Source organism: Centruroides sculpturatus, unplaced genomic scaffold (assembly GCF_000671375.1).
Source record: "Centruroides sculpturatus isolate CEXI.00-Female unplaced genomic scaffold, Cexi_2.0 scaffold346, whole genome shotgun sequence".
Lineage (NCBI taxonomy): Eukaryota > Metazoa > Arthropoda > Arachnida > Scorpiones > Buthidae > Centruroides > Centruroides sculpturatus.
Genome location: NW_019384533.1, coordinates 204,129 through 217,904, shown reverse-complemented (window position 1 = coordinate 217,904; position 13,776 = coordinate 204,129). Strand labels below are relative to the sequence as shown.

General features: G+C 28.4%; 1 protein-coding gene across 1 annotated transcript in view; it reads left to right on the top strand.

The window, feature by feature from the left end:
• The window catches only part of LOC111623093 (serine/threonine-protein kinase/endoribonuclease IRE1-like), a 65,829-nt gene extending 52,290 nt beyond the window's left edge, over positions 1-13,539 (top strand). The window contains exons 13-20 of the mRNA XM_023365574.1: positions 621-711; positions 814-943; positions 1,016-1,172; positions 2,893-3,075; positions 8,460-8,587; positions 8,660-8,783; positions 12,692-12,759; positions 12,835-13,539. Coding sequence (XP_023221342.1) covers positions 621-711; positions 814-943; positions 1,016-1,172; positions 2,893-3,075; positions 8,460-8,587; positions 8,660-8,783; positions 12,692-12,759; positions 12,835-13,362 — 1,409 coding nt within the window. The 3' untranslated portion in view covers positions 13,363-13,539. The remainder of the gene's footprint in view (positions 1-620; positions 712-813; positions 944-1,015; positions 1,173-2,892; positions 3,076-8,459; positions 8,588-8,659; positions 8,784-12,691; positions 12,760-12,834) is intronic.
• The last annotated feature ends 237 nt before the right edge of the window (positions 13,540-13,776 follow it).

Here is a 13,776-nt window from a genome sequence, read left to right as displayed (position 1 = left end):
TTCATAATCTATCGACCACCACTAACCTTTTTGAATCAACTTATACAGTTCTGCAAAATTTTGAGAAAAAAATCCAATTATATATTTACAAGCAGATGAGCTTTTTCTTCTCAGTTTACATAGATAAATTACTAATTACTAATAGATAAATTGCCTATGCAGATGACATTAAAATTTTATCCAATGATTCCTTCTCCCTGCAAGATAATAACAATTATTTATGCTCCACATTTGCTAGTTATAATCTAAAAATCAATACCCATAAAACTATTGATATGTGCTTTTCCCTAATTTGCAATCCATACCACCCTTCAGTATATATCAACTCCATTAAAATAAATTATGTACAGTCTCATCACGACCTTGGTATCATATTTGATAGAAAATTAATCTTTCACGAACATATCTCCTACATTGTTAAATCACTTGCTATTAGACGTGGCTTCATTTGGCATTTCTGTAAAAATATTTCTTCAAAATCTGTATTCAGAACCATGTTCTTTACTAATTTTCAGTCAATAGTCGAATATTGTTTACCTGTCTTGGCAATAACTTCCCCATATTTTACAGTATTTAATGACAACAAAAATAATAATTTATTAAATACAAAATATTTTCAGAACTACCAGAAGGTTTTCTGCGAATTGGTAAAATTACATTTGATCCAAATTCTGTACTTGGTCATGGCTGTGAAGGAACCATTGTATATAGGTAAAGAAAAATTTGATCATTATGATAATATCTGTTTTTATATGTAATAAATAAATAAAAGTGTTTATATTATTTACTAAAAACAAAATTATTTATTGTTAGAGGTAAATTTGACAACCGTGACGTAGCAGTAAAAAGAATACTTCCAGAGTATTTTAGTTTTGCTGATCGTGAAGTAGATTTATTGCGAGAATCAGATAAACACCCACATGTTATTCGCTATTTCTGCACTGTAAGAAAAGTTTTCATTATAAATTTTAAAATAATAAAGTTAATTAAATAAAATTAATACTCTATAATTCAGGAACAAGATAAACAGTTTCGATATATAGCTTTGGAATTATGTTCAGCTACTTTATCAGATTATGTTGAAAATTTTAATTTTAAAGAGAAATTGGATATTAGTACAGTATTACATCAGGCATCATCTGGCTTAGCTCATTTACATTCCTTGGACATAGGTAAGAAAGTTTTTATGTAAGAAAATACTAATATCACAATGTATTCAATGTCAAAATTTTTCAACTAACAGAATTAAGTTGAATAGTGAATTACACAACTTGAATTCTGTAGGTTTTGAAAATATTGTTTTACAAGAGTCGTTCAAGGTTAAACGAAACTTTTATTTCTACAAACCGAAAGGAATGTCCAAAACATGTATAAACTATGTCAATTTTTTGAAATATTCTCCATCTGTATGTGAACACTGTTCCCAGCAAACAAGGTAGGTCCTTGATACGTTTCTCATAGATAGAAGTGGGTTGATGTCGTAGCCAGCACAGGACAACTTGCTGCAGTTCATCATCTATCTGGAATTTTGTTCCTCCCAGCTGCTCTTTAAGGGGCCCAAACAAGTGGTAATCACTGGGAGCTAATCACTTTCGATACAAAACCGATTCAGAAGCTGCTCACATGTCTCCTTGCGTGCCCATTTCTGATCACATGCCAGCTGTTGGGGAACCCATCTGGCACACATCTTACGGAACAGTATGTGCTCGTGGATAATTTTCTCAACACTACCGACACTGAGGACACTTTGTCTGCAATGTGTTTCATGGTTACTAGCTGGTTCTCCAGGATAACTTGCTCAACTCGAGCGATATTCACTGGTGTTACCGCAGTTGAATGAACATGTTCATGTATTTCATTTGTTACCAGCTCTCATCCTTCACCAAATTGTCAACACCATTCGTACACTTTTGCCTACGATAGCATTTGTTTCCCATACTGTGCACTCAATCTTCTCAAAATTTCAGCAGGTTTAACCTTTTCCTTCACAAGAAATTTGATTTATGCATCACTGTTCCACCGTTGAAGACACATTACCTTCCGCTATGATCGCTAAAACTGCTATGCATGCACAAAATATGTCATACTTGCTACTTAAATCTTGGGATGGATAATGCTACTCTCTGTGTTTTATCATGCTACAGTTACTTTTCAAAATTATAAGCCCAAAAGTCTTGTTTAACCTTGAACGACCCTTATATATTAATAATTTTAATTAAATAGCATCTACAGAATCAACTATTACTTCTGAAGTTTTAATTTAAGTAGTTATTATTTAAATATTGGTGTTAAAATACCAATAATTAAATGATATTGCTGATATAATGCGTTTGGGCTAAACAGATGTGCCTTTAGTCATTAAACCCCCCCTTTCCTTGATTGTTTCAACCCGACACTTGTTCGTGAGCATTTCGACAAAGCTCTCTCTCTCTGTCAACATTCCCCCTTGCNATATCTTTCACTGTATCAATATTTTAGGAATAGTGTAAAAGAAATTATAAATAATGTGAAAAACTAAACAGTTGTATGTAAAATTATCATTAAAGCTTTCACAATAAACAATATAATAGCATTCACTTCATTGAATTTATTGTTGTGGATTTCAAAATTTAAAGTTAAAATTCAAATACTAAATTTGAATTTTACACTGATTGATGAATATAAATCAGGCTTACAAAATTTTCAAAAGTGATTTTAAATTCAAATAAATTTTTATTAAATTTTGAATTTATATATCTTTGCTGCTCAGATCATTACAATATGGTAATTAATAAAGAATATCAGTGATTATTTATTTTATAATTAAATTTTAATTCATAGTGATTTATTAAAATTAAAAAAATAAGTTATTAGTTTCAATATAATTATAAAATAATTGTTTTATATTCACAGTTCATAGAGATATCAAGCCTCATAATGTCCTAATTTCCATGCCAAACAATAAAGGTGAAGTTAAGGCAATGATATCAGATTTTGGCCTATGTAAAAAATTGTCAAAAGGTCGTCTGTCATTTACAAGATCAGGAACTGCTGGAACTGAAGGTTGGATAGCTCCCGAAATGATGACTGGAGAATAGAGAATATATCAACTCCATTAAAATAAATTATGTACAGTCTCATCATGACCTTGGTATCATATTTGATAGAAAATTAATCTTTCACGAACATATCTCCTACATTGTTAAATCACTTGCTATTAGACGTGGCTTCATTTTGCATTTCTGTAAAAATATTTCTTCAAAATCTGTATTCAGAACCATNGCTGAACTTTGGAGGAATCATTAATATAAATAATTTTTATCGCCGTTGAATAAGAAATGTTTCTTTCACAAGAAATGTATAAAATTACAGTACTGTATTAGACTTACGGTACCTAATTTACATACTGTACAGACGATAGTTCGCCTAAACTCTCCGTAGCGTGGCGCCAGGCGACGGAAAGCATATATATAATTATAATAAAGTTACAATAAATTAAGTTAATATATAATTATATATACAGTACCTAATTTATATATAATTAATATATAATTATATGTACAGTACCTAATTTTTATATAATTAATATATAATTATATGTACGGATGAAACTAAACTCAATTTACCCGCCTAAATGTCCGTAGCATGGCGCTACAGACGGCGGGAAAGTAGTTCGGCTGCCCGATGATGTTTTACGTAATTATAGGAGTTTTTTTTACCGTTGTGTACGGATACCGCCACAATTTTTTTGTCATCTTATAGGAATCGTAATTATAGGAATCAGTCTTATAGGGGGATCTACTGTAATTGAAATTTTAAAGTATCTGTAATTTTTAATTATTATAATTATATTTGTCTGATATGAAATACAAATAAATGAATATATTTATCAGTCTTCATTCAATGTAGAGGTTTATAACAATAATATTGCATAAAAATGATGTATTCAATATTTAATATATTATAACCATGTAACATGTTTAAATAACGTTGTCCAGTAATTATAAATTTTTCTACCTATTTAAGAAAAATGAAACAGGAAATTCAAATAAACTGGATAAATAACAAATGAAACAATTCAAACAAAAATCTTTGTAATCTGGCAATAATTTTTATAACAAATACATTTTTTCAACTATTGTAAATATCCATTTTCAGGTTCTAGAACATTAAAGCATGAAAAAAGATAGAAAGTATAAAAGCTATGGAACTTGTTCTACTATTACTTAAGATAATACTTGTTAACTTATACATTTATATTGATGATTAACAGATTTAAATAGTCCTATAATGAATTGTTATGAATTTATAAGAAACAAGCAATTATTTATTATGACATCATCACATTATAATTATGACATCATCTGATGCAAACTGGAAATCACGTTATTTCAATTCAAAACTTTTTCCCTGAAAGCAGTTAATAAATAACCGACATGACTCTATTGTTGAACGAAAAGTATGATGTACAGGGGCAAGAGACTACAGCACTAATTTGAGATGGAAATTAAATAAATTAAAAATATGATTAAAATTTGCAGCCTGGCACTGTGACAATGTCACAATAAATAATCGCTCATTTTAATATAAATAACAATCAAAATTAATTGATTAAAATTTATTATAAATAACATTGAGACCTACATAAGATGTGAAATGAAATCAAAACTGCAATAAAACAGAAGTTTATAAGATGACTAATTTGATGGAAACAGCTAAAATAAATAATGTAACATTTAATGTGATATAAGATGGTTTGAATTCAATTAATTCATTAATGTCTCTGTGAAATAATTCTATAATTATTGCATGTTGTTGTAAAAGTAAAAAATGAAATAAATATTGAATTAGAATTTCAATTCCTATTTGCAGAAGAGATTGACAGATTCTTTATCTCCAATGTCTTTAAAGTTCTGAATGGTGGGGTATATCTATGTTTGAGTGGAAACGGCTGTCTCACTGATAGTTATCAATTAAAATGTACCAATATACAAAGTAGAAGTGTTGTTTTAATAATTTAAAGTTAACTTTTATGAGGAATCTAATAGTATATCTTATTCTGATCTTNAGGTGTATCTACATCGGAGCAATCTCACTGATTATATAATAGTGATTTTAATTAATAACTAAGCAGAAGTGCCGTTTTAATAATTTTAAATTGCACCATTAGATTCTTTGTGAAACATTTCATCTATTAGACCCCTTTTTTTGTTCTGTAGACAGTTCCCTTTTAATTTCTATAGCAGCTAGACAGATACACACATTCAGAAATATATATATATATGTATAAATAGATAAACTTAGACTGTTTAAAAATAAAACATTTCATCTATTAGACCCCTTTTTTTGTTCTGTAGACAGTTCCCTTTTAATTTCTATAGCAGCTAGACAGATACATACATTCAGAAATATATATATATATCTAATAAACTGAAAAACAAAACTGTTTGTTTTAAAAAACTAAAAATATTTATTGAAAACATTTTGCAAATCACTTTGCATTCATTATCAACATACAGGGTGTGGCACAGGAACTTTCTTATTTGAAACGCAAGCCACACAGCGGCTGTTACTCCTTGGAAAGTGGGGTTTAGCGCATTCGAAAGGGAGGGCCTAATGTTTTTTGTATGGTTAGTTTATGTAACGATTATGTAGTGGATGAGACAGGAGCATGCGTTCACTGTGGCAACTTACTTTTCTAACGGCCATTCAGTCATTGCAACCCAGCTTGCATTCAGGAAACAGTTTAATATCATGCCTACAGGTTGTGTTTCTGATCGAAAATTGATTGTTCAGTGGGTGGACATGTTTATGGATACTGGTAGTGTGCAGAAAAAGAAACCAGGCCTTTAAGAACCACCAGGACACCAGAAAACATTGAGAGAGTAAGGCTGGCGATTTTGAAATTCATAAGCAATCTGCACACAAACATGCAGCTGCGCTTAGAATTTCTGATTGCACAATGAGATGAATTCTTCATGACGACCTGAGATTTCATTCATGCAAACTGGCAGTGGTACAACAACTTAATCCACGTGATTTTGTGTCACGAAAAAATGCATGTGAAGCTTTGATCAAAAACCTGCCTCATGATGCCCTTGTGTTCTTCAGCAACGAGGCACATTTTCATCTGTTAGGATGTGTGAATAAACAAAACATGTGATATTGGAGTGGCACGAACTCCCGAGAACTTCATGAGCAGCCCCTACGTACAGAACGCATGACTGTTTGGTGTGCAGTATCCAGAATTGGCATTATTGGCCCATGGTTTTTTGAAGAGAATGATAGGGCAATTACAGTCACTTCTGAGCATTATGTCCAGATGATTGAGGAGTTTTTTCTTCCCAAACTTGAAGAAATGGATGTGAGGGATGTGTAGTTCCAACAAGATGGTACCACGGCTCACACGGCATGAATGTCAATGACTCTCTTGTGTGAACACTTCCCCAAACGTCTCATCCGTTTGAGGGATGATCTTCAGTGGCCAGCACGCTCACCAGATTTTGCCCCCTGTAATTTTTTCATATGGGGATATCTTAAATCCTTGGTGTATACCAATCATCCAAAGACCCTGGGTGAGCTGAAGAACAATATTCGTGCTGCTATTGCCAACATAGACACAGACATGGACAAAGTGGACTGAAACTTCTGATTTTGACACTCCAAATGTATTGACCAGAACAGAGGCCACTTTCAAGATATCATTTTCAAAACCTAATGAAATAAAACTTTAAATCTACCTCTATGTAAAGAAAAAGAATTAAATTGATATCTCCAATACTTTTTGTTTTATGATTTTTTAAAATAAGGAAGTTCCCGTGTCGCACCCTATATAATAAATTACAGTATAATTAATATATGTAAATTGAATATGAAAAAAGTTTATTCTTTTTTTCCATTAGAAAATATTTAGTAAGAAAAGCATGATTTCTTTTTATAACAACAATTCCTTAAAAATAAATTTAAACATACATATTATATGATTTAAATATCAAAATTTTCTTAACAAAGCACTTGTTATATATTGTTAGGTGTATTAAATACTTGGCTTGGATGTCACGCCANGTGCGCGAGTTTTTCTACGGCGCTTTTCTTTCGTCGGTGAGTTGGTTTTTCTTCTATTTTTAAGTTACTAAGGTGAATGGTGAGGAAACCTTCGTCTTAACTAAACATAAGCCCCAAACAAAATATAATGAAAGCAAAATAAAAGTAAAATAAAAATAAAGCTCAGACTTGGTTCCTTACAATGTGTAGTTCCAACAAGATGGTACCACGGCTCACACGGCATGAATGTCAATGACACTCTTGTGTGAACACTTCCCCAAACATCTCATCCGTTTGAGGGATGATCTTCAGTGGCCAGCACGCTCACCAGATTTTGCCCCCTGTAATTTTTTCATATGGGGATATCTTAAATCCTTGGTGTATACCAATCATCCAAAGACCCTGGGTGAGCTGAAGAACAATATTCGTGCTGCTATTGCCAACATAGACACAGACATGGACAAAGTGGACTGAAACTTCTGATTTTGACACTCCAAATGTATTGACCAGAACAGAGGCCACTTTCAAGATATCATTTTCAAAACCTAATGAAATAAAACTTTAAATCTACCTCTATGTAAAGAAAAAGAATTAAATTGATATCTCCAATACTTTTTGTTTTATGATTTTTTAAAATAAGGAAGTTCCCGTGTCACACCCTATATAATAAATTACAGTATAATTAATATATGTAAATTGAATATGAAAAAAGTTTATTCTTTTTTTCCATTAGAAAATATTTAGTAAGAAAAGCATGATTTCTTTTTATAACAACAATTCCTTAAAAATAAATTTAAACATACATATTATATGATTTAAATATCAAAATTTTCTTAACAAAGCACTTGTTATATATTGTTAGGTGTATTAAATACTTGGCTTGGATGTCACGCCAACAGATAACTCAATCAAAAACCTCAGACTAGGAGGCGTTAAAGCGAATTAAGAGAAATATTTTAATCTTGCAAGTGCTTTCAACGTATGTTGAAATATGTACATATTTACAATATACAAAGTAATATTGTAACGTTGCATATTTATTATATTGTATATTACATACAATATAATAAATATGCAACATAAATTTGATTGACTTGTTATATATATGTATAATGGGCTAATTGTAATATAGATATTTTAAAACATATCATAATTTAATTGTATATTAGAGATTATTATAGCAATTATTTTGTAGATTTTTTTTCTCAAAATGACTTAAATAATTGCAATGTTTAAAAATTCAAATATGAAATTAACCAGAAATGTTATGTAAAATAATACGACAGAAAGTCGCATAAAAATTATACAAGCTTACAATAGTAATAATAAACTAATGTAAATAATTAACAGTTAATTTTAATTTTTAAAATTTGTATCAATATATATATGAAAAATTTACGCAATGTTTTTTTGTAAAATTGATAATTTAATTTCAGATTATACTGTAGCTCTCAATTTAATAGAGCACATGATTAAATTGGATCCAGCAGAAAGGCCTTCAATAAATGCTGTACTTAAACATCCTTTCTTTTGGTCATTAGAAAAGCAGTTGTCATTCTTTCAGGTATGTGGAAATTCTGGTAGTGACTCTTGATTAAAATAAATTAACTATTATTATTATTATTTTTTTTAATAGGATGTAAGTGATAGAATTGAAAAGGAACCATTTGACAGCATTGTTATTAAACTTCTGGAACGTGGTGGCTTCGATGTTGTAAAGGGTGATTGGAGACAGCATATAAGTGAAGAATTACAAAATGGTATAACATGAAAAATAAGTAAACTATTATATTCAGGATGATAATATATTTTATTCAAAGTTTATTTGCAGTAAATTTTAAAGGCCAAAACACAATAATAAGTGGAAAGAATATTATTCAGATATACAGAAAAGATTTTATAGTAAATGAAAATATCTTATAAATCATGATGAAAAGAAAATATGCAACTTTTGAAGATGAACCATATTGCCATTTTGAATCATGACACTTTTTTCCTGTAATTTTTTATTATGAAGTTATACAAAAAGTAAATTATGACAGTATGCTTAATTTTGCAATGTTATCTTACACATGCACATATGCATAAGATCACATCAGGCCTGCTGCATTTTGCCACTAAATATTTCATTACATGACTTCAGTTTCAATAAATCAAACATATTTAAGTAATTAATAGTAGTTAAACCAACATTATTACATCAATTAAAGTTTTTCATATTTGTTACATTCTTTCTTTCTGAAGCTATGTAGAAGTATATTTATTCTATTAAATTTAAACATTTAATTACAAGAGTTATGGTTTATTTGTGTAACAATTACAATTGTTACACAAATGGATCATGTTTGTTTATTATCTGTAATGTTAAATTTTCCTTTCTTGTCAACTTCAAAATTATTTTTACTACAAAATTAAATTGAAAAAGTAAATATTAATCATTAAAAAAAAAATATATATATATATATTTAGAAAATTTTTCATTTTTGAAATAAAATTATTTGTAAAGGTGCTTGTTTATAATTTGGAATGTCTTCAGACATATTTAGGACATTTTTTAAACAATAATTAAGACTTATTGTGTACAGGCACAATGAAGTGACGTTTTTCTCAACACTGGGCTAGTTGAATCTTTTATTTAGTTAGTTTATTATCATCATCAAATAATTAAGACATTTAAAAAATATCAAAATTAGGATATATTTACTAAAATTTTTCTTTTTGATAGGAACGTTAAAATAACTGTTATTTTGAAATACAAAGTGATAAGGAAACGAGATATATAAACATTGATAAACTAATTAATAATAAATTTAGAATCGCATTTAAGTTTTAAGAGAATTTACTAGGTATATAGAAAAGGTTTATTTCACATTTGTTCTTTGATTGTTAACTATCTTTATTAGTTATTATAGTTGAAGATGATTTAATAAATAAAACTTGAAATATTAACACTTGATTTAGCCAAGTGTTAATATTACAGGTTACAAAGATCATGAAATTTTGCTATCAAATAGGAGAAATGTGCATTATTTAATTTAATATTGTACTATTTAATTACAAATAAATCATCATCCATTTATAATTATTTTTATTAAATTTTTTTATTGATTTGAAACAATAGAATAATGCTGTAAATCCTTAAAAGCTAGCAATGGTGATTGAATAATTAAAGACAGTTGTGATCAATTGACAGAGAATAATTAACACACAACTTTAAATGCAGAGCAAGCATGCTCAGCATGGTAGATTAAGGCCAGGGTAATTTATAAAGTTCTTTAGCTAACTTTTCACTTTTAATCCTTTCTAAATTATGTGTGTCATTCAGTCAGCAAATGTAATAAATATCCAATAATAGTACAATATATTGAGGATTTAATTTGTATTTGTATTTATTAAAAGTGCAAATTGAACTTTTTTAATAAATAAACTTAATAGTTAAGTAATAGTAAAGTTAGATTATTTATATTTTTTAATGAAAGAATAAGAGAATAAAAATTTATATGATGATAGGAATAAGAAGCTAAAATCATTTAAAAGCTAAGGCACTTGCACAAATATTGAGATAACATGGAATTATTGTCAACACATGAAATACAGTGTGCTAGACAAAAATATAAGTTTAAGTAATATTTTTAGACTATAAATAAATAAATAATTTAAATGAAATTATAACAATTATATCTGTTATTTAAATAATATGTTAAATAGTTTTATATTCACAAATTATTTTTAAAAAATAATTTAAGAAAATGAAATTTTAAAGAGAAAATTATAAGTTTAGTGTAAATTTCAAGCACAGCATGGGAGAAAGTATGCAAATGAAGTTATATTAAACATTTACTTATAGCATGTGAAGAGATACATTGCTTGTAATAATCATTGAGAGAACAAGAAACATGTCACTTGGATGTCAACTTGAAATTCTGAAACTAGACAAATTTGGAGATCTGGTGTCAGTGGAGAAACCCAGAAGGAAATTGCTACTACAGTTAGCTGTTCTCAATGTTCTGTAGCTAATATTATAAAACATGGAATTGTTTGAACCACTAAAAAGCATCCTGGAAGAAAAAGTTGATTAACATCTTGTAACAAAAGATAGATAGATGTGTATCCTTTTAGTGGATTTTGTTGTTTGTAAGTACATATGTCAAGTTTTTACTATAAAACTAATAATGTATGTGCATATACCTAGAAATCCACAAAGAGATCTATTTATCATGACTGAAGGGGACATGTTAGGTCCAAAATGTATATCATAATAAATACATGGAAGAAAATTGTCTCACAAGGACATTCTGTTGTCCAGTCTCTTAAGTCCATCTATAGGAAAAGTGTACTAGCATGAAACATAGGAAATAAATCAGTGGAGAGAAACTGATTTGAATAATACAGATATATTTACTTGCAACTTAATCTAAGTTGTCAGCAAGTAAAATCAAAGGTGCCACTGGACTTTCTTGTTCAACTCAGACTATTTTTAAAGTTTTGCAATCCAAAAAAAAAAAAAAGGAATGCTTAAATACACAAAACTAATGAGGGAAACACCATTAACAAAGAAATATGAAAGTGCTCATTTGGATTTGGCAAGAATGATTGTGAGTTGGACTCATCAGTGGTATAGTATATTATTTTTAGATGAAAAAAGTTTAATCTTGATAAGCTTGATGGTTATCAAATGTTTTCATATGCGTTAAAAGCTGAAGGTGATTTGCAAATGATTCAACAAAATGAGTAGTGGCTCCTTGATGGTTTGGACTGCATTTTCAATGCAAGGATAGACTGATATCATCATTTCTGGAGATTTGACCTCTAAATCCTATTATACTCTGTTGGAAGATCAACTTAGTAAATATGGTCACATTCTTGGAGGTTAAAATTTCATCTTTTAGTAGGATAATGCATCCTGCCACAATTTAAAAATGATGAAACAATGATTTTTTAAAAATAATAATGAATATTTGTCATGGCCTCAAGAATATCCCAGAATATGGGAATTCTGGGATATTCTGGGAGCATCTTCTTAGGCTCATTTACAAAAATGGGAGACAATTTTTAACAGTTACAGACCTGAAACAAGCCATTCAAAAATGTTGGAATAAAATTCCAGATGAGTTGCTGATTAAATTAATTGATTCAATGCCAGATAGCAAGTATGATATTGCCAAGGTTACATAAAGTATTAATTCCTTAAATTAAAACATTAATTTATTTTATAATTTTGTCTCTGTAAAATTTAGATTTCTTTTTTTTTAATATTTTGTTTTCAAATAATTTGTGAGTATAAAACTATTTAAAAATAATAGATATAATTGATTATTTTGCTATGTTACCATTTCATTTAAACAATTTTATTCATTTACAGTCTAAAAACTTGTTTGAATTTAGTTTTGTCTATCACTGTAAGAGCAGCATATTAATTATTTTTCTTTCAGAATCTGTTTGCACTAGATTTTCTTATTGCTACTCCATTGCTATTATTTTCATTATAGAATAGTTAGTTCATTTTTTTCAAATCATTCATTATCCAATTAAAAAGCTGCTTAAAATCATTACACTTTATAATTGTATTATGTATGTACATTCAAAAATTGAAAATAGATTTTATAAGATACATGTATAACAATTTAACAATTTGCTATAATTGCTTACTGAGTTGTGATATTTTCAGATTTAAGGAAATTTCGAACTTATAAAGGTCACTACGTGAGAGATCTGTTACGAGCTATGAGAAACAAGGTATAATTTGTATTTAAAAATTAATTTTAGATTAAATATAATTTAAATTTATACTTAATATTCTTTTAACTTTAGAAACATCATTATCGAGAATTAAACGAAGATCTTCAGTTATCGCTTGGTTCAATTCCCAATCAGTTTGTCAATTATTTTACTTCACGTTTTCCACGTTTATTGATTCATACTTATCTTGCAATGCAATGCTGTAAGAGTGAAACTGTTTTTCAGAAGTATTACGATAAATTTTGTTTTCCTCATGTAGAAATTGATAATAGTCAGATGTTTGGTCAAGGAATGACTTGGAAGTGGAGAAGAAAAATAATGAAAAATATTGGAAATTTAAATTCTTTAACAGAAACTACCACAAGTATTTCTGACGAAAAGAACTTATTAGCTAATAATAAAGCAGAAAATGTAGAAAATATAAATTCCTCTGCATTTCAAAATATTGAACAAAAGCAATTGGACACTAATGTGCAAAAAACATTTCAGTTTAATAATAATCAAAATGAAACAGTATCTCAGTTTGAAGTGCCTTCTATTCAGTTGGGTATTCAACAAACAGAAAAGATCAATCAACAAATGGAACAGAATGGTTTATAAACAGTTTACACTAAAGAAAAAAATGTTCTTTTGACAAAAATGACATTTCAGTATTTGCATTTAAATATATTGATTTTAATACGAAAATCCAAAGTAGATAAATAAATATTTAATTTTTAAAATTATTTTCAAAATTTATTTATTGAAAGAATGTACATAAAGTTTTATAATTCAAACATGCACGTACTTAAAAATTAATTTAAAAGATTAGAAGTAATAATTCATTAAGAATTTAATTTTAAAAAATTTATGTAATGAATTGTATTTTATTAATTGAATATTTTAATTTTACCAACAGTATTTGTTTTTTAAATGTGTTATTAAACTTTGACTTTTACTTTTTTAGAAATAAACTATGCAGAAAAGACTAGAATATGAATCTTCAGTATAAAAATGCTTTAGTTTTATAGGATT